This window comes from Larus michahellis, chromosome 5 (assembly GCF_964199755.1).
Source record: "Larus michahellis chromosome 5, bLarMic1.1, whole genome shotgun sequence".
NCBI classification, from domain to species: domain Eukaryota; kingdom Metazoa; phylum Chordata; class Aves; order Charadriiformes; family Laridae; genus Larus; species Larus michahellis.
In genome coordinates this window covers 73,956,466-73,975,440 of record NC_133900.1, presented here as the reverse complement: position 1 = coordinate 73,975,440, position 18,975 = coordinate 73,956,466, and the positions used below count along the sequence as shown (strand labels likewise).

The window sequence follows — 18,975 nt, the reverse complement described above, 5'->3', positions numbered from 1 at the left end:
AGGACAAGAGCTCGCGATCTTGAGACTTCTCCCAGCCGTTTATAGAATATTTCATCTGCCTCCTCATCCTGATTGGGCGGTCTATAACAGACTCCTACTACGATATCCGCCTTGTTAGCCCTGCCCCTGATTCTTACCCATAAACACTCAACCCCATTATCACCATCATTAAGTTCAAAGCATTCATAACACTATGGTGCAGTAGAAAAGAAAAATGAATATACATGCTTGATATCTTAATTTCTTACTTATTTCTCTCTGGTAGTGTTTATCTTTAGAGCTCCTATGTGTTTTTCTCTGTTGACAAAAACATCCTTGGACTACTAACACCTTTAGAAAAGCTGAGCGAAAATGTGGAACAATTTATTTAATGGCGATAGATTGATATAATTTCTGTTACATAAGAAGTATTGCATGTTTTTATCTTTGAATTTTTCCTGTCAGAGTGAACTTCAGTTTTTAATGTAAGCTAAAAAATTTAAAAATACCTATGAGACTATGGCTCTCAAGTTCCATTAGAAATGGGAAAAGCTGCCGAGTACAGGAGGACAATGACTCTCCCTAGTCCTGCTGGCCACACTATTTCTGATATAAGCCAGGATGCTGTTGGCCTTCTTGGCCACCTGGGCACACTGCTGGCTCTTATTCAGCCGGCTGTCAACCAACACCTCTAGGTCCTTTTCCACCGGGCAGCTTTCCAGCCACTCTGCCACAGGCCTGTAGTGTTGCATGGGGTTGTCGTGACCGTCCTGGGAAGCTGCCCTCAGGGACAAGAGAGCAGAACAGAGCTGGCAGATCATTAAGGACACTTTCCACAGAGCGCAAGAGCTCTCAATTCCCAGATGTAAGAAATCAGTAAAGGGGGACAAGAGTCCTCAAATTTAAGTTGAGCCTTTTACAAATGGCAGCTGCAAAGTGCTTGCCTTATTCTGATGGAAGTAACTAGCTACCCTATACTATCTATTATTGCCAGTATCTTGAAGAAAACGTATGTTAAGACTGTTAGGTTTTCATAAAGCGGATCTTATTTCCTTCTAAGGCAGTTTGTATTCTTTTTGTTTACCCTGTCTGTTGTGGGCCTGAGAGCTGCCATACCCTAAAGGACACTGCTGCAGCTACAGAGGTATGAATGTAAACAGAAATGGGGGTATGGATGGAATTTAAACAGTAAACTTATCCAGAGGAAACAACATAGAAAAAGACAGCTTTGTTTCATTTGCATGAGGAGCAATGCAAGCATAGAAACTGTCAGAGTTACAAACTGAACAATAAGGATAAAGGTTGCCAGAGTACTTCACACTGTTGCATACTCAAAACAAGTAATGTTTAGAATTTTACTCTCAGCTGGCTATTGTTCTGCTTACACAAAACTAGAACTTAAATATTTTCATTTAGTTTGGGGCTTTTGGTATTTACTGTTTCATGCCTTTTGTTCTTTTAAAACTAAATTAACTATTGACTACAAAGCTCACAGCTCATCCATATTATTTTACTTTATGTCCTGAAGCATTGTCCTTCGCATTGTGCTATAAATTATGTTTGGACTTTCTAAGATGATGTGAAACTTGTAGAGAGCATGAATACTTCTGTGTGCAAAGGGGAAGAAGTGATTCATGTTCAAGTTCTAGAGTTGAGGTTGGTAAAGCCTTGAGAAAATGAAAGTTAGAACACTGACCTAGGAGGTAAAACACTTGGTTGACATTGATCTGGAGGGGCAGAAACCCCACTGCACCTTCTGGGAGAGTGCTGCACCTTGCAGTGCGTAATATACTTAGATGGACATCCTTCTTTCAAAGTGGGACCACCGTGCAATCATGGACACAGGAGTCACATGCCAAGAGAGTCACAAGCAAGCAGTAGCATGATTCTGTTGTTTAGTGGTTGAACTTCTCAGCTGAAGGAAAAGATTCGTGTTCCAGTCCCTGCTCTTGAAGCTCTTTATGTATGTTGTCCAGGAAAGAGCTCATTTAAATTGCCCACATATCCCAGTAAAGGGCACAAAGAACTTCCTTGGTTCCAGTGGCATAACTTCAGCAATAAGGAGTCTACCTCCACAATGTGGTTGACTACATCATCTACCCAGATATTCTATATACCCCGGCATTCTCCCTGGAAAACCCAGATGTGAAGGAAAAGCCTAGAGGAAGGCAATGAAAGTAGGTCACCTGCTTCCCAGCTGTGTATTTGTAATCAAAAGTTTTTTACAAATGGCACGAGATGCCACCAACCCTATTTACTCTTCTCCTCCCTTTCCTAACTACAACATAGATTCCAAGTTTTTATCAAACCTGGTACTATTCAAGAATTTTGGATATACTCAAAGAATATTTATCAGGGCCTTACTGAAGGCCTCAGCCATGGAAAGAAAGGCTAAACCCACCTAGAGCTGACGGTGCTAAAAATTCCTTGATGAGATGGCATCAGGCCAAATTCTGAGCTCAAAACTGCGTAAAACATAAAGTTCATTTGAAACCATTGTAATATCAAAGGCAGGCTTGAAAGTAGGGTCTGGGGATCTTGAGTTTGCTGTTAGAAGCTTCAGCTCCACCATCAGCTGCTCAAGACTGTCCGAGTAATCTAGCCAATGAAACCCATAACCTTTCTTGAGAACTTTATGCGTATAAATTAATTAAACATTTTGGTCCATATGTGTAACCAGAGCACTTTCTCCTCATAGTAATGATCAAAAAAGCAATTGGTAAGTACAGAATAAAAATGCTTATGATTTTTCTTGTTCTTCCATATTAGATTCTAATAAACTGGTACACATTAAGTATTAATGCAGACCTGTAAATTGTAGGGTATCTTTAACTAATCTTGTTTTAGTCAATATATTCCATTGTTAATAGTTTATATGAATGTTCCACGTTAACATTTTACAAAAATTTGTTTTGTAGACTGCAGTGATGATGTGTTTCGTTGCAACACGGGAAAATGCCTAAATTATACCTTTGTTTGTGATGGCTATGATGACTGTGGAGACCTTAGTGATGAACAAAACTGTGGTAAATGAAAGTTTTATGTTTTTTTTAAAGTCTTTTAAGATAGCAGTATTGCCTAAGCCAGCAATCTTTTTCCTTAAACTACTAAAACAATAATAGACTCTGCTCTTATTCTTCTGGGGCAAAGTGAAAATAGCTCACAAATTCTATATGCAATTTGAAAAGGTTTAAAGGAGAGTTCTGGGTTAATCCAAATTTTGAAGGTAGCGGTATTTTGAAGAAATGTTCCGATTTGCGATTTGTTTTAATTAATTCAAGATGTTATGGTTGCTTTCTTGCTAACTTTGCTGAATGTAACTGAGATTAAAGCAAACTGTAAGAGGCTACACACTGGTGATGCCATCTGTTTTATACAAACTGAACTGTTTTTACATAAGCTTCACAGTGAACTTGTATGTTTTGATGAACATATTCTGTTTCTTTCAAATTCTGTTTTCAATCAACTTTGTATGTTCTGCTCCCTTATATTTCTCTTTCTACCTACACTTAACTTTCAAAGGGAAAAAAATGAAGTTTTGCCATAAAAAAGAATAATCTTCACATGTAAATGTTGGAAAACTTTGAAAGCTGTATTTTTTTCTAACTTGCTCTGTTACTACACCTGAAAAAAATCAAGTGCTCTAAAATAAAGCTTTAAATGTTAAAATATTCTTTCTCACTTTTTTGTTTTGCTTTTCTAAGGAAAAGCACAGAGAATTTCAAAAGCAAAAATCAAGGCACAATTTTTCTGAGATTCGTTTTATGTTTATTCTCCAAATTAAGTGTACTCTAAGATCTTTCACCACTTCTTGTCAGTTTGGCTTTTTTTTGTGTTTTTTTTCATAAAACGTCTTTGATGTAAGACTTTTCTAAACATTAATCTGACTCCTACCATTCCTATCTTGACATAGTTTTTCTATATAAAATTTAAGATCTAACTTTTTTTACAGGCTATAGATGGGTTCATAGCAGATTTGGCAGACTGGACTGTGTCTATGCTTCCTGTTTATTTCTGATATAAAGTCAACCTGCTCAACAGAATGCTTTTCTTTATTTGTGGAAGCATTCATTCTTATGGAAAATTCTGAATGTATGCAAAAAACACAGTTTCTGATTAAGTGCCAAATGTGGCAGTTGAGAAACTTTTTTTTTTTTTTTTAATTTCTCAGTGAAAAGAGAAATGTAAGGAATGATTTTCAGTTAGCCGACATCTTCAGTTGCCATCAGGGAAAATCATTCCATGAGGTGGGAAGCCAGAAGATCTTTTAATCTGCTTAACAAATCTTAGAAACTTGTTTATTTGCAACAACTGCGCACCTGTGAGAAGGAATGAGTGCATCACTATCTATATAGGCAATAGAATTCAGAACATACGTAGCTACCATCTGCAAAAAAATCTGCAGGTACAGGAAATCTCTTACTGTAATTTACTAATGCAAAACGGCTCATTAGTGAGAAAGATTATCTTAGAGGCATAGAACAACTGATCAATAATATAAATTATACAAATAGAATTTATCATCCTTTTGTTTCTCCTCAACTTTGCATTTTATTTAGATTGTAATCCAGTGACGCATCATCAGTGTGGAGATGGGAGATGTATAACAGCTGACTGGGTATGTGATGGTGACCATGACTGTATAGACAAATCAGATGAAATCAATTGCTGTAAGTTCCCTTAATCTCTAAATTAGTTTTTTTTTTCTTTCTTTAGAAAGAAAAAACAAAATGTAAGATAAGTAGTATACTTACTTATTGCTTGTAAGGCAAAACCGTAAGCTTAGTTGATTCACAAGATTGCACTTGACAAATGTCGCTTCTGGTAGACAGCTGCAGCAAATTAAACATTTGTTGCCATTGTTGAGAAGTACCAGCACCAGCATTGCCTTGTGTTTCAGCTTCTTGTTAATTACAGAATTAGCTTTTTGTTAATTGTAATGTTCCCATTAAAGAGTAATGAATGAATTTATATAACCTCTTAAACTGTAGGTGTTCTGAGTTTGTGACAGCTTTCTGATATGTCTGTATGCGACCTATCACTTCTTGTCAGAGTTGGACTCCTGTCTGCGCCAGCGATGATGGTGTATATCTGCAAAACAACTATCCTAGAATATTGCTGAGATTGCAAAATCAAGTCTTGGAGAGCTAGCACATGTTTTAATGTGATTAAGCTTCTCATAAGACATATGCTTATGCTGCTTTGATTCTTGCTCTTGCTGCTATTCAGTGCTTGACCTTGCAACTACTATCATACAATTTTCCCTGAAATCTAAGAACCTAATCTGAATAAAGGGATGTAAGTAAATGGGCAAAGAAAGGGTGACAATTTTTATATGAGTAAAAATGATGGGGTTTTTTTCTTGGAAAAGCTGAACCTCCGTCTCAGCCTGTTGCTAATACCTGACACATATAGTTTCAGTCCCTGTAGCTGAAGATCAGCACAGCTCTAGGCTATTGAAAACATGGCTTACATATAACGAAAAAAGTCTAGTGGCCTTCAGTGCTAAGCAGTGTTATCTGCTCCTTCTAAAATAACTTCAAGATGATGTTTAAAAATAATTAAGACCTTCATTAACCTACATTGATCGGAATATAATCTTTTTTTCTCTCTAGCGTGTCATAGTCAGGGTCTGTTGGAGTGCAGAAATGGGCAGTGCATTCCTAGTGCATTCCAGTGTGATGGAGACAATGACTGTAAAGATGGAAGTGATGAAGAAAACTGCAGTGAAAGTAAGGCTATCCCTCATTTTACTGTTCTTACTGAACCGACTTTGTTCTAAAGTGCCTTTAGCTAAAACCGACAAATTTACTTTGCCTTTCAAATAACACTTGGTAAGGCTGGTTGGTGTGTGCTTTCATACAGGAAGTTGTAAGCAGAGTTTTATTAGAAATGGAGGTGATATAGTTTGCATAGTGTTTGGGTATCTGACATGATCAGCTGTTACTTGAAATAAATTAATACATATTCACATTCTCTGCAGAATTTGAAGGTACTATCGCATGCGTTGGTGTCATTTGAGGAGGAACTTTCTCATGAAAATCTTTTTTTCATCAGAACTTGGGAGTCAGAGAAAAGACATTTTCATAAGTAAACTAATGATTTAGTGTGACTAAGGGAAAATATATGAGAATGTAAGTTTTCACAGCTACCTAATAGCAGTCTCATGATGGATTGTATGAAAGAAAAGGAAACCAGGCAGTTTCTTGAGCCCCGGAGCATGGTTTCCCAAAGACCTGTGTCCTGTGGTACATTTAGACATTCAAAAAGAGATGTTGCCATGTTGTCACCGTTTCAGTATTTGAAGGTATTTTTCACATGTAATTCTCTTGTTTCTGGTAAGGTATAGGTTCAGATTGCAGCCTTTCCTTCAATGCGAGAATTATTAATGTCTTTCTCTTATGAATCTTGTTTTTAAGAAATTAAAGGGATTCACTTCATTAGAAAACTCTAGTGCTGTCACATGTAGTGGTAATAGGACAACCTATTCAAAAGTTATTAGAGTAGAACAGACCTGTTATCACAAGATAAATACACATTGTGTTTATATAAGCCTCATTTCTTTAGGAAACCAGTCTAGAAGAAATCCTTTCATAAGCGTGTCTACGCAGTCCCTTCTGTTCATATTAAGTTCTTGGGATCTTTCTACTCCCAATTTAAACATCTCCATTCCAAAATCTAAATAAGAAGTTGAAATACAGAAATTACAATTATTCTTGTTCACAATTAATGTTGGCGTTGCAAAAAGGTCTTGCATGAAATTTCTTACAGTTCTGACTGTGGCAATCTAAAAACTGAGGACCAAGTTTTGTCCTCTTCTGACAGTGCAGTCTCACAAAATACTCATTTTTTATTCTTCCCGATGTCCCACCTCAGTCTTATTCTATGAATTCCGTGATCCTCCATTTCACTTGCAAATACAAGACTATCATTTTTAATATAAAAGACATGAAGCAGGAGAATAGCATAAATCGAAAAGTACAAAACTATTTAAAGCATTCAATAAGCAATCAAGTCAACTTTTTAAATTCACTCAATTTAAGCCTCTTAGATTTGTTTATCACTACTAAAAGAGAATTTAACTGAAATCATTGATGCATGATCTAGGCTAGAAGTCAGTGATGTGTTTTGTTTTCACTGCTTTTTGCCCCCATGGATGTTGAAGAAATGATTAAAAATCTTTTTTTGGTAAGAGGAACAGATACAGATTCGAGGATGCTGAGGGCAGAGGAGGAGGATTGGGTGGTAATTATGTAGTCAGTGATCTCACTATATGCTAAAAGATTTTTCCGCTTAGCATTTAAACTGCAAAGCCTTTAAATACAAAACTTTTCCTTGCTCTTATTATTCATTCTTCGATGGGCAAAACCCATGAAAGTTTTGCGATATTGTGTAGAGCAAAATTCTTCCCTTATGCAACCACATATCCTGTCCATCCTAAATTTGCATGAGAATATGTAGGCAGAATTTGGACTTCATTTGGATTATTCCTCTTTAGTTCATTGCAAAGTCCATGTAAAAGCAAGGCAGAATTCTTATTTGAACTTTCTTCTGTATTTCTTAGGTATGTTGCTGATTTCAGCAACTACAGAAAATATAATAGGATGTACACTTAATACAAAAAATTCTCTGCTGTACAAATCAAACAATTTTGGTATGCCTAACTGAGGCAGTGAAGTTGGGGCTGAAGTGACCTGGAATATTGGTTTTGTTACAAACACAGTAAATATGTGAAATCAGCATAGAAATTTTAGGTCAAAATGTAGTGATTTGCCTATATATATATATATATATATATAGGATACAGGCATCTTGTGTAATAGTACAAGTGTGTACGTATAGAGGTTGCAAATGGCCATTGCTTCATCTATATCCAAATGAGATCCTATGCTACATATCTTAAGGAAATTTAAGGTATGGCATCTATTAACATTACAGCTGTAATTCATTTTGTGACAATAGAAATCTAATACAGATGTACTGACAGCTGGTTCTGTGATCCCTTCCAAAGACGGGGTAGAATGTGTTTATGTAAATTCAGCATTGATTGTGCTAGGATCGAAAGGATTACACTGAAGCACAGGGGGTTTCAAAGAGTTGAGAAACTCTTCCACTGTGAGTTAAGGTGGCATTGGAGCAAACTTCAAAAATGAATTTTAATATAAAGATTTGCGATAGCTTTAGAAGTCAAAAGGTTTTCCTTGCCTTTCAAGTTCCCTTTTGCAACCAGATGCACATGTAAAATAAGACAAGATAGTACCTCCATTGCTTCAATATATAACATGTATGAAGGGAAGTAAATCCACATAATTATGAAGAGATATGACTACATAGTCAGTCCTTTGGGACAAGGCTGTTGTCAGGGTCGGTGTTTCTTCAGCATCTTCTGTATACCCAATATAAGGATGCTATGACTGAAAGATTAATGTTTGTGCACAGTAGTGCAATACAAACACTAAGCAATAGCTCCAATAAACCATTTTAAACAGGATGAGAGGATAAAATACAAACTGTTTGGTCTCTGTGTACAGAATAGTAAATTAAATGACTGATTTTGCAGAAGTCATATGAATCAGAGAATTTAATGGTTTGGAAAGAGGCTGTCACCACTGTGAGACAGGGAGAAGTCCAGAGGTCTGTCAGAGAATCTAACTACCCAGGTAATGTGCTCAGAAATGTTTTGATGAAGTGCTGCCTTTAGTTATTCTGGATTCCATGTTTTAGGACCATAGCCTTTTGGGGTTTCTCCTTGTTTGGTTTTTAACCAGCCAAAGGAGGACAATAAAGCTTCAGCTCTGACGACCTTTCTTCAGGATGTTTTTTATTGTCCACCAAAACAATCATAAAATGAGAAGCAGATCAACTGAATGTCACTGAAGAATAATTCCCAGAGGGTATTCTCTTTCAGCTGGGACCTATTGTTCCCTTTGAAATCTGATTTACATGACTTTTCATACTCTGTCAGAGGATCATGGTAAATGGCTCTCATTCAGAAACTGGGCTATAAATTTGTATATTAAACATAGGGGTAAAGAAAAGTGACGTCTTCCTTCCTGCACTTGAAATGCTGTAGGACGCTTATTCAACTACATAAAGGAAATACCCGGTTGTAATTTAAACTCTGTATTTTTCATCACTACACTCCAGTCATTTTTGTTAGTCTGGTAAATAATTAGAATAGTAAATGTCTGTTTTCCTCAGGTCAAACCCTCTGTCAGGAGGGAGACCAGAGATGTACTTCCTGTCCTGATCCCTGTGGAACTTCTCTCTGTGAGATGAGAAACAGCCAGACAAACTGCAGTAAGTAGGTCACATGCTTCATATTGTCACTCTTTTAGGGTGTTTTAGAGGATGCAGGGTAAGACACAGTAAGTAACACTTTAATTTACTATCTAATGCACATATGTAATAAGATTAAGTATTGAAAAGGGCAAAGATGAAACTAAAGTTTCATCATAACTTTTGATTATTGATGTACTAAGAGATACTCATAACATTTGTCATTGAGATATTTTCCTTTCTGTGAATTGTTGGTATTTTCTAAATGGGTGTTTACACTTGCACTTTTCCTTAACATTTAATGACAGTCAGTGTTTACATAAAGTAAACAACATAGTGTAAGTGCAAAGCATAAGGTACTGGTTTATTTTCAAAATATAAGGAAACATAGTACTGTGTTTAGTAGTCTGGAGAACTTTTATCCCTCTTATGAAGAAATAATTTTGATATTCAAACTGGCAAAACTAGTTATTCTTCTGACCAATACATACTGTAAAGAACTGGGGCCTTCAATGCCATGTATCTTCATTTCTATATCCTGTACTGTACCACTCCGTGCGAGCCTCCTGTACCCACTGTACACTGGCTTCTGAGTAGCTGTCTTTCTCACTTGTGCAATGAAGCACAGTGAACAGATACTTGAAGTATATTTGGCTAAGTTTCAAAACTGGGGCAGAACTGTATTCAGAATTATTCAGAAATAATTAAAACTTGGTGATGTGTTCATACAGTCACATCAGTTCAGGTCACCTTGGCACACAGGCAGGCTTGCCTTTACTTACATATGAATGTATAGACATGTCCTGTAATTGCTCTGTGCTAAGCAGTTATCTCTGCAAGGTATAGTTTGGTATTATATGGTAGCTTGTTTCAATAGTGTTATTCCATTTAGGTTGGAACGGATATGGGAAGGTCAACTAGTCCAAACTCCACAGTCTCTCTAAAGTTGTGACTGTCACCCACAAGTGGTTTTTTGGAGAGAGGCACCATTCATGTTGCGGCCTCTAGATGCTGCTGAAGCAAAGATAGAAGATACTTTGGCATATATACTTTACATGTGCTTCTTTCAATGCTTCACCTAATTTTTTGTAAAAGGGCAATCATAGTGGGGGACTTCAATTTGCCGGACATCTGCTGGGAATACAATACAGCAGGGAGGGAACAGTCTAGAAGGTTCCTGGAATGTGCTGGGGATAACTTCCTGACACAGCTAGTGAGAGAGCCAACTAGGGAAGGTGCCCTGCTGGATCTGTTGTTTGTAAATAGGGAAGGTCTTGTGGGGGATGTGAAGGTTGGAGGCTGTCTTGGGAACAGTGACCATGAAATGATAGAGTTTTCGATTCTGCGAGAAGCAAGGAGAGGGGTCAGCAGAACTGCTACCTTGGACTTCCGGAGGGCGGACTTTGGGCTTTTCAGGAGCCTGGTTGACAAAGTCCCCTGGGAGGCAGTCCTCCAGGGCAAAGGAGCCCAGGAAGCCTGGATGATTTTCAAGAAGGAAGTCTTAAAGGCGCAGGAGCAGGCTGTCCCCATGTGCCAGAAGACAAGCCGTCGGGGAAAAAGGCCGGCCTGGCTAAACAGGGAGCTAGTGTTGCAACTTAGGGAAAAAAAGAGGATCTATGGCCTCTGGAAGGAAGGGCAGGCCACTCAAGACGACTACAAAGAGGTAGTTAAGCTATGTAGGGAAAAAATCAGGAGGGCCAAAGCCCAGCTAGAGCTAAACCTGGCTTCTGTTGTCAAGGACAACAAAAAAAGCTTCTATAAATATATTAGCAATAAGAAGAGGACTAAGGATTATCTCTGTCCTCTAGTAGATAGGGCCGGCAACATAGTGCCCAAGGATGAGGAAAAGGCTGAGGTACTTAATGAAGTCTTTGCCTCAGTCTTCAGCAGTAGGACCAGTTGTTCCCTAAGCACCCAGACCCCTGAACTAGAAGACAGGGATGGGGAGCAGAATGAAGCCCCCGTAATCCAAAGGGAAACGGTGAGGGACCTGCTTCAGCACCTGGAGGTGCACAAGTCTATGGGGCCGGATGGGATCCACCCAAGGGTATTGAAAGAGCTGGCGGAGGTGCTCGCCAGGCCACTTGGTATCATTTATGAGCAGTCCTGGACAACCGGGGAGGTCCCAGCTGACTGGAGGTTAGCAAATGTGACACCCATCCACAAGAAGGGCCGGAAGGAGGATCCGGGGAACTACAGGCCAGTCAGTCTGACCTCGGTGCCTGGGAAGGTCATGGAACAGATCCTCCTCAGTGCCATTACACGGCACATGCAGGAGAACAGGGTGATCAGGCCCAGTCAGCATGGGTTTGTGAAGGGCAGGTCATGCCTATCAAACCTAATATCCTTCTATGATAAGGTGACCCACTTAGTGGATGAGGGAAAAGCTGTGGATGTTATCTACTTGGATTTTTGCAAAGCTTTTGACACTGTTTCCCACAGCATTCTCCTGGAGAAACTGGCTGCTCATGGCCTGGACAGGTGTACTCTTCGCTGGGTAAAAAACTGGCTGGATGGCCGTGCCCAGAGAGTGGTGGTAAATGGAGTTAAATCCAGTTGGTGTCCAGTCACAAGTGGTGTCCCCCAGGGCTCGGTGCTGGGGCCGGTTCTCTTTAATATCTTTATCAATGATCTGGATGAAGGGATCGAATGCACCCTCAGTAAGTTCGCAGATGACACTAAACTGGGCGGGCGTGTTGATCTGCTTGAGGGTAGGTTGGCTCTGCAGAGGGATCTGGACAGGCTGGACCGATGGGCTGAGACCAATGGTATGAGGTTCAACAAGGCCAAGTGCCGGGTCCTGCACTTGGGACACAACAACCCCATGCAGCGCTACAGGATTGGGGCAGAGTGGCTCGAAAGCAGCTCGACAGAAAAGGACTTGGGAGTGTTGGTTGACAGCCGGCTGAATATGAGCCAGCAGTGTGCCCAGGTGGCCAAGAAGGCCAACAACATCCTAGCCTGTATCAGGAATAGTGTGGTGAGCCGGACTAGGGAAGTGATCATCCCCCTGTACTCGGCACTGGTGAGGCCCCACCTCGAGTACTGCGTTCAGTTTTGGGCCCCTCGCTACAAGAGGGACATTGAGGTGTTGGAGCATGTCCAGAGAAGGGCTACAAAGCTGGTGAGGGGTCTGGAGGACAAACCTTATGAAGAACGACTGAGGGAGCTGGGGTTGTTTAGCCTGGAGAAGAGGAGGCTGGGGGGAGACCTTATCACCCTCTACAACTACCTGAAAGGAGGTTGTGGAGGGATGGGGGCTGACCTCTTCTCCCTGGTGACAAGTGATAGGACGAGGGGAAACGGGTTCAAGTTACATCAGGGGAGGTTTAGATTGGATGTTAGGAAACATTTTTTCACTGAAAGGGTTATTAAACATTGGAATAGGCTGCCCAGGGAGGTGGTGGATTCACCATCCCTGGAGGTGTTTAAAAAAAGGGTAGATGGGGCACTTAGGGACATGGTTTAGAAGTGGCTCTTGTCAGGGTAGGCTAAAGGTTGGACTCGATGATCTTAAAGGTCCCTTCCAACCTCAACAATTCTATGATTCTATGATTCTAATTCTATAAGTACCACGTTTAGCATTACAGGAAGTTAGTTCACATGTTTGGTCAATTAGTCCAAAGTCCTGATCAAAGCAGTGCCAATTAAGTCATGTGGGCCATGAACTTGTGCAGCTGAGTTTTGAGTATCTCCAAGCACAGAGATTCCACAGTCTTTCTGTGAGAACTGTTCCAGTGTTAGGCCATGCTCACAGTAAAAACCTTTTTTCCATATGTGTAACTGGAGTTCTGTGTGTTACAACTGGTGTCTTTTGCCTCTTATCCTATCCCTGCACACTTCTAAGAGTCTAGATCCATCTGCTTTACACCTTCCCATTAGGTAGTTGTTAATGGCAGTAAGATCTCCCCTTAGTCTTCCTTTTTGATGGCTGAACAAACCCTTTTTTCCCACCTTTTGCCTGTAGATCATGTGGTCCAGTCCCCTAACTTGCTTGGTGGCCCTCCACTAACCTCATTCTAGTATGTTGATGTCTTTTATGAATTGGGGAACCAAGAAACAGGGCACAATACTCCAGATATTTACCAGTGCTGAATAAAAGGGAGCGACAGCCAGTCATCTTGTCAGAGACAGCAATCAGATTAATCAGGCATGATTTTCCCATGATAAATCTGTGCTGGCTGTTCCCAGTCACCTTTTTTTTCATGTGGGGACATGTCTTCAAGAAGAAACTGGTCCATAATTTTCTGTGGGACTGAGGATAGACTGTAGTCCCCTGAGTACTCCTCCTTGCCCTTCCTAAAGATGGGTGCGATGTTGACCTTTTTCTGGTCATCGGGTGCCAGAGTTGCCATCACCTTTTGAAGATGATATAAAGCAACCTTACAGTGACATTCCTCAGTGGAAACTGAGGCAGAAGAGACATTGAATACCTTGGTCTTTTCCATGTCCCTGGTCACTAGTTCCCATGCCCCAGTGAGCAGCAGACACAATTTTTTCTCATGTTTCTTTTTACTGCCAGTGTACTTACAAGAACCCTCCTTCTTGCCCGTTACATTGCTCAGTAGTTTCAACTAGCTGAGCTTTGGCTTTTCTAACTCCATTCCTGTATGCTCTACAAATATCTCTACGTTAGATAGAGAGCACTTAAGTGCTCTATCCCATCTTCTGTATATTTATTTTTTGTGTTTGAGTTCGGTCAGGAGATCCATGTTCAGCCAAGGTGGCCTTACGCCACACTTACTTGACTTGATTTGCATTGGAGTGGACTCTTCCTGTGCTTTGAGGAGGCTCTCCTTTAAGACCAACTTGCTGCCCTTCAAGCAGATATCAGTGTAATTAAAACTCTCATAAGTACCAGGCACTGCGATCGTGAGGCATCTTCCAGCTCTCTGAAGAAGGCCTCATCTGCCTCCTCTTTTTGCTAAGGTGGTCTGCAGCAGATGCCTACTATGTACATCACCTTTGTAGGTCTATTCTCTAAGCCATAGCCATGACCAAACTATTCAGGTGAGAAGGAGCCTTCTAAGGTGATTGGAGTAGTAGGTGTTGGGGTTTTTTACTTGCCTGTTGTGAACCAAACCATCATTATCTCCCAAGAAATATTTAGAAAGGGTTATGAAATGGGAAGGAAGGTATCCATATAACACAAAACTAGTAACAATCCACTTCATTTTTTAAAAACTTCTAATAAAATTTAAATTTTAAAAATAATTTTTTTGTTGTTGTTGAAGTCTCAGATATCTTCGTTGAAGTATCTCGGTCAGTTTTCATCTGTGTTTTGTAATTCATGGTCAGATATTATCTCCCATGAGAGGTTGTCCGCCTCCTGGTGAAAAGGAAGCAATATATCTTGGGATACGTGCGCTAATCAAGGAGAAATCAAACATGAGCTATCACAACAGATCAAATTACTTTGGTTGTTGACCACATCTGCAGTTCCTGCTGAAATCCCTTGGAACTGTAGGTACCTGGCATTTCCAAAGAAAACTTCTTCAAGTAATCTTTTCTTGTCTTTGGTGAGATTTAAAGGTCATATTTATATGATGTTTTAAGGTCAGAATACATGAGTATTCATTGAGATATAATTACTGATGAATAACTCCACTCTAGCTCATCACAAATTTAAATGCGTATAAGATTGATTCTCTGTGGGCTGAAGGCTCATGGGAGTGAAAGATGTTTAGTCCCCAATCTCTCTGCCTGACGGAGAAGCAGTAGCTTTAGCAGCGTTAGCAGCCTGTGCCTCTAAGAACAGGTGTTGCTTCTCAGTTTCTCCATTTGATGATTCAGCTTTTTTATTTGAGCATTACTGACTTTTTGCCATAAAACTGCAGTTTACCCAGGAATGAGGGCTTCCATATTTCTATCTGCTGTTTCAAAGCTTCTTTACTCATAATGCTTCCAAAACTTATCAGGCGTTACACTAAACCCTGTTTTATATGTTTAGAAGTGTAGCAACTTTACATTTACTCGGGTTTAAAAAAAGACAGTGTTTTGTAATATTATTTATTTTTAAATACTTATAACTTAAGCTGATTAGGAAAGAACACATGAAATGTATCTGATATATTGTGACAGGATCAACACTGGACTCACAGCTGATGGCTGTGTAGTCACCCGTCGTGCATAAGAAAGTCCTCTATTTGGCTGGCAAACAAGGCACCAGCAGCAGCCTTACCCAACAAGCAGGAAAATACGTCCATTTCCATAGTAGCCTCTAGTTCTTATATACTCAGGGAGCAGTTCTCTCCTAAGCAAATTACCTTTCGTGAACAGCACCTACAGTCCTGTAAAAGGCAACAGTCTTTCAAGGAATGTGACTGCAATTCAGTCTTTCTCACAATAAAAAATAGTTGAAAGTATACTTTCTTTCTCAGGCTCATCTTCCCTGTGGATATATCAGTATGAGACTTAACTGTGGTCCAACGCAGTTGTTCATGTGGTCCACAATTTTCTGATGAATGCAGATTTTTGTATCCCACTGTATATATAGACAGCAATTTTGGAAAATGTTTGAGCGGCTAGTACTATGTTACAAGATAGCGAAAAACATTTTTGACATGTGATATTTAAGTTCTAAAACAATGTTCACATTCCGTGTCATGAGAAACCCAAGAGTATTTTTAGCGATGAAGTTTCCTCATCTTATTATGGGCAACAGTCCATAATTCTCAGAGTAACACATAATCTGAATTAGACTTCTGGATCATTTCTCTTCCTCCCTTTCTGGTCCAGTGAATATTTAATTGTCTATACACAATGGAACAGCAAGAGAATTTGGGAGAGATTTTTCTTGTATAACATCTGGAAGTACTATTGTCTTTTTTCATGCTATTTTCATGGTTCGTATTTTGACCAGAGTTATTCCATCTTTGGTAAGAGATGAGAATTCCTGTGGAAAATTTCGGTTTTGACAAAGCAGTATTTTCTGGCCTAAATAACTCTTTGGTTGGAAAATTCCAAAGCATAGGCCACATTTTGCAACATTGAATATGGTGGATGTTCTCCATGTGTGATAATGTCTGATCGGTTTAGGTTGGCATTATAATGCAGTTACAACATATTTAGGATAACAGAACAAATATCTGAAGGGAGAATGTAAAGAAGACAGAGCCAGGCTATTTCAGCACTCAGTGATAAGACCAGAGGAAATGGGCACAAACTGAAACTCGGGAGGTTCCTTCTGAACATAAGGAAACACTTTTTTTACTGCAATAAGGGTAGTAGTAAGGGAGTAGCAAGATCTCTTAGACTGTAGGACAAACATCAGAAGGAAAGGTTAAGATTTGGGTTACTTAAATTCAGTCAGGTATTCCCCTGGAGTGTATGTTCTGTTTGTTACTCTGCTTGTGAATTGTAGGGAATTGGCTATGAGAGTCAAAGTTATTCTTTTCAAACCTACAACCACACTTTTGCACATAATGTGTTAGAAGCTTTCTAAACACAGTGTGAAAATTGTAAGCATATTGAAAACACGTAAAGAGCTATCCTACAGGGGCATTTCAGTGGACTAGATTTTCTTCTAGAATTTACCTAAACCCTTATAAATATGAGGTATAACAAAAGAGAGAATGATATAGGTGCATTTTTACCCTTTAGTCATGAATAGTTATGTTGTACAAACACTTAGAACATTGGATGTGATTTGTGCTCATTTACCTGCGTTTCATCATGGAATACTGATGAACGTGTAATATTCTGTACACACCAAGAAAAGATGCTTACTGGGGAAAAATCAAAAGACAAAACCAAACTGATCTGGGCATCTGGGGCTGAAGTGTGGGAGGACGTGGGAGAATTCATCATGATGAAAAGGAAATGGCAGTATGTGAGGACAATTGTTGAAATCTTGAACCTCATATACCCCAAAGCTGGGACTAAGTGGTTTGAAACAACAGAAATAGTTCAGTATTGGCAGTAAGCGAGGATTTAGCAGACAGGAAAATCTGTATATAAAATGAGCTTTGTCATCCTCAGACTAGAGGTAAATGCAAAAAGAGGTTATAACAGGGGATGCCAATCCAAGGAAGACTGGCCAGTTTGCTGATCAGCTGAATAATTGACTGTTGGATCTTCTTGCACCTTCATCTCAAAGATCCAACTACAGGATCATACAGTTGCCACAGTGTGCTGGCAACTGACACTAGCAACTGGCTGGCAGAGAATGTTAGTCTTGTTAAGATACATTTGCTTCCAGAATAAGCGAATATATGCAGTCTTTTGATAACAGCTGACTTCTGAATGGAAAATTTTCTCATATTTCAGAAGTAAATGAAAGTAAATAACTTCACATTGCTCTCAGTGCTAAATAAAAGGCTGAATTTCAGTCTGAATTTAAGTGAAATTCTGTCTGTTGTTTTCTGTTATGGTGGAAAATTGAAAAATATTTCTGACTACCAATCTGGGAAGAAATACAAAAATTCTTTACTGTTATGAATAGGTTCATATGGGGTCTCAAGCTCTGAAACTTGTAATTTTTCAAGCCTAGGAGGAAGTCACCTGACTGATAAATTTGTTAAATTCTTATGTTATTATTTCTTCTGTATTTCATATAATCTCACATCATTTGTGTTTCTTTTTTTTGTTTTTTTTTCTTTCTGTGAAAGGTCAGTGTGAACCAATTACTCTGGAACTCTGTATGAACTTGCCTTACAACTATACTTATTACCCAAATTACCTGGGCCACAGGACACAGAAGGAAGCCTCTATCAGCTGGGAGTCTTCTCTTTTCCCAGCCTTGGTTCAGACCAACTGCTACAAGTACCTTATGTTTTTTGCCTGTACAATCTTAGTACCAAAATGTGACCCCCAGACAAATCAGCGGATCCCACCTTGCAGGTACTACACTATACTTCATTTAATTCTTAATTAACAATGTCTGTCATGTTTGTCTTTCCCAATTTTCTGTTTCCATTGAAAATGCCAGAAATTTTGCTTTGAAAATCCATAGCAAAAGGTAGAGAAACTTATTTTATAAGATCATTAAATGCAGTTCATTACACGTGTGTCATTAGTATCTGAAGTATTCAAAGCAAGGAGCGGAATAGCAGTTCAATAATTTCAAAAGGTTCTATTTTCAAAATAGAATAGATTATTTCAGTTGGAAGGGACCTAAAATGATCATCTAGTCCAACTGCGTGACCAGTTCAGGGTTGACCAAGTTAAAGCATGTTATTAAGGACATTGTTCAAATGCCTCTTAAACACTGACAGGCTTGGGGCATCGAGGACCTCTCTAGGAAGCCCTTTCCAGTGTTTGACCACCCTCTTGGTAAAGAAATGCTTCCTCATGTCCAGTCTAAACCTCCCTTGGCACAGCTTTCAACCATTCCCACGCATCCTATCACTGGATACCAGGGAGAAGAGATCAGCACCTCTCTCTCCACTTCGCCTCCTCAGGAAGATGTAGAGAGCAATGAGGTCACCCCCCAGCCTTCTTTTCTCCAGACTAGGCAAGCCCAAAGTCCTTAGACACTCCTCATAGGACATTCCTTCCAGCCCTTTCACCAACTTTGTTGCCCTCCTCTGGACACATTCAAGGACCTTCACATCCTTCTTAAATTGTGAGGTCCAGAACTGCACACAGCACTCAAGATGAGGCTGCTCCAACACTAAAAATAGCGGGATAATCACCTCTTTTCACTGGCTGGTTATTCTGTGTTTGATGTACCCCAGCATGTGGTTTGCCCTGTTGGCTGTTAGGGCCCACTGCTGA

The 18,975-nt window shown here is 39.5% G+C and overlaps 1 protein-coding gene across 9 annotated transcripts in view; it reads left to right on the top strand.

The window, feature by feature from the left end:
- CORIN (corin, serine peptidase) overlaps positions 1-18,975 on the top strand; it is a 149,710-nt gene that overhangs the window by 97,015 nt on the left and 33,720 nt on the right. For 6 of the 9 annotated variants that reach the window (XM_074587998.1, XM_074587992.1, XM_074587996.1 and 3 more), the window contains exons 7-11: positions 2,898-3,005; positions 4,539-4,649; positions 5,595-5,711; positions 9,181-9,279; positions 17,868-18,099. In XM_074587998.1, coding sequence (XP_074444099.1) covers positions 2,898-3,005; positions 4,539-4,649; positions 5,595-5,711; positions 9,181-9,279; positions 17,868-18,099 — 667 coding nt within the window. The remainder of the gene's footprint in view (positions 1-2,897; positions 3,006-4,538; positions 4,650-5,594; positions 5,712-9,180; positions 9,280-17,867; positions 18,100-18,975) is intronic. The other 3 variants (XM_074587999.1, XM_074587993.1, XM_074587994.1) reach the window with 1 other exon arrangement.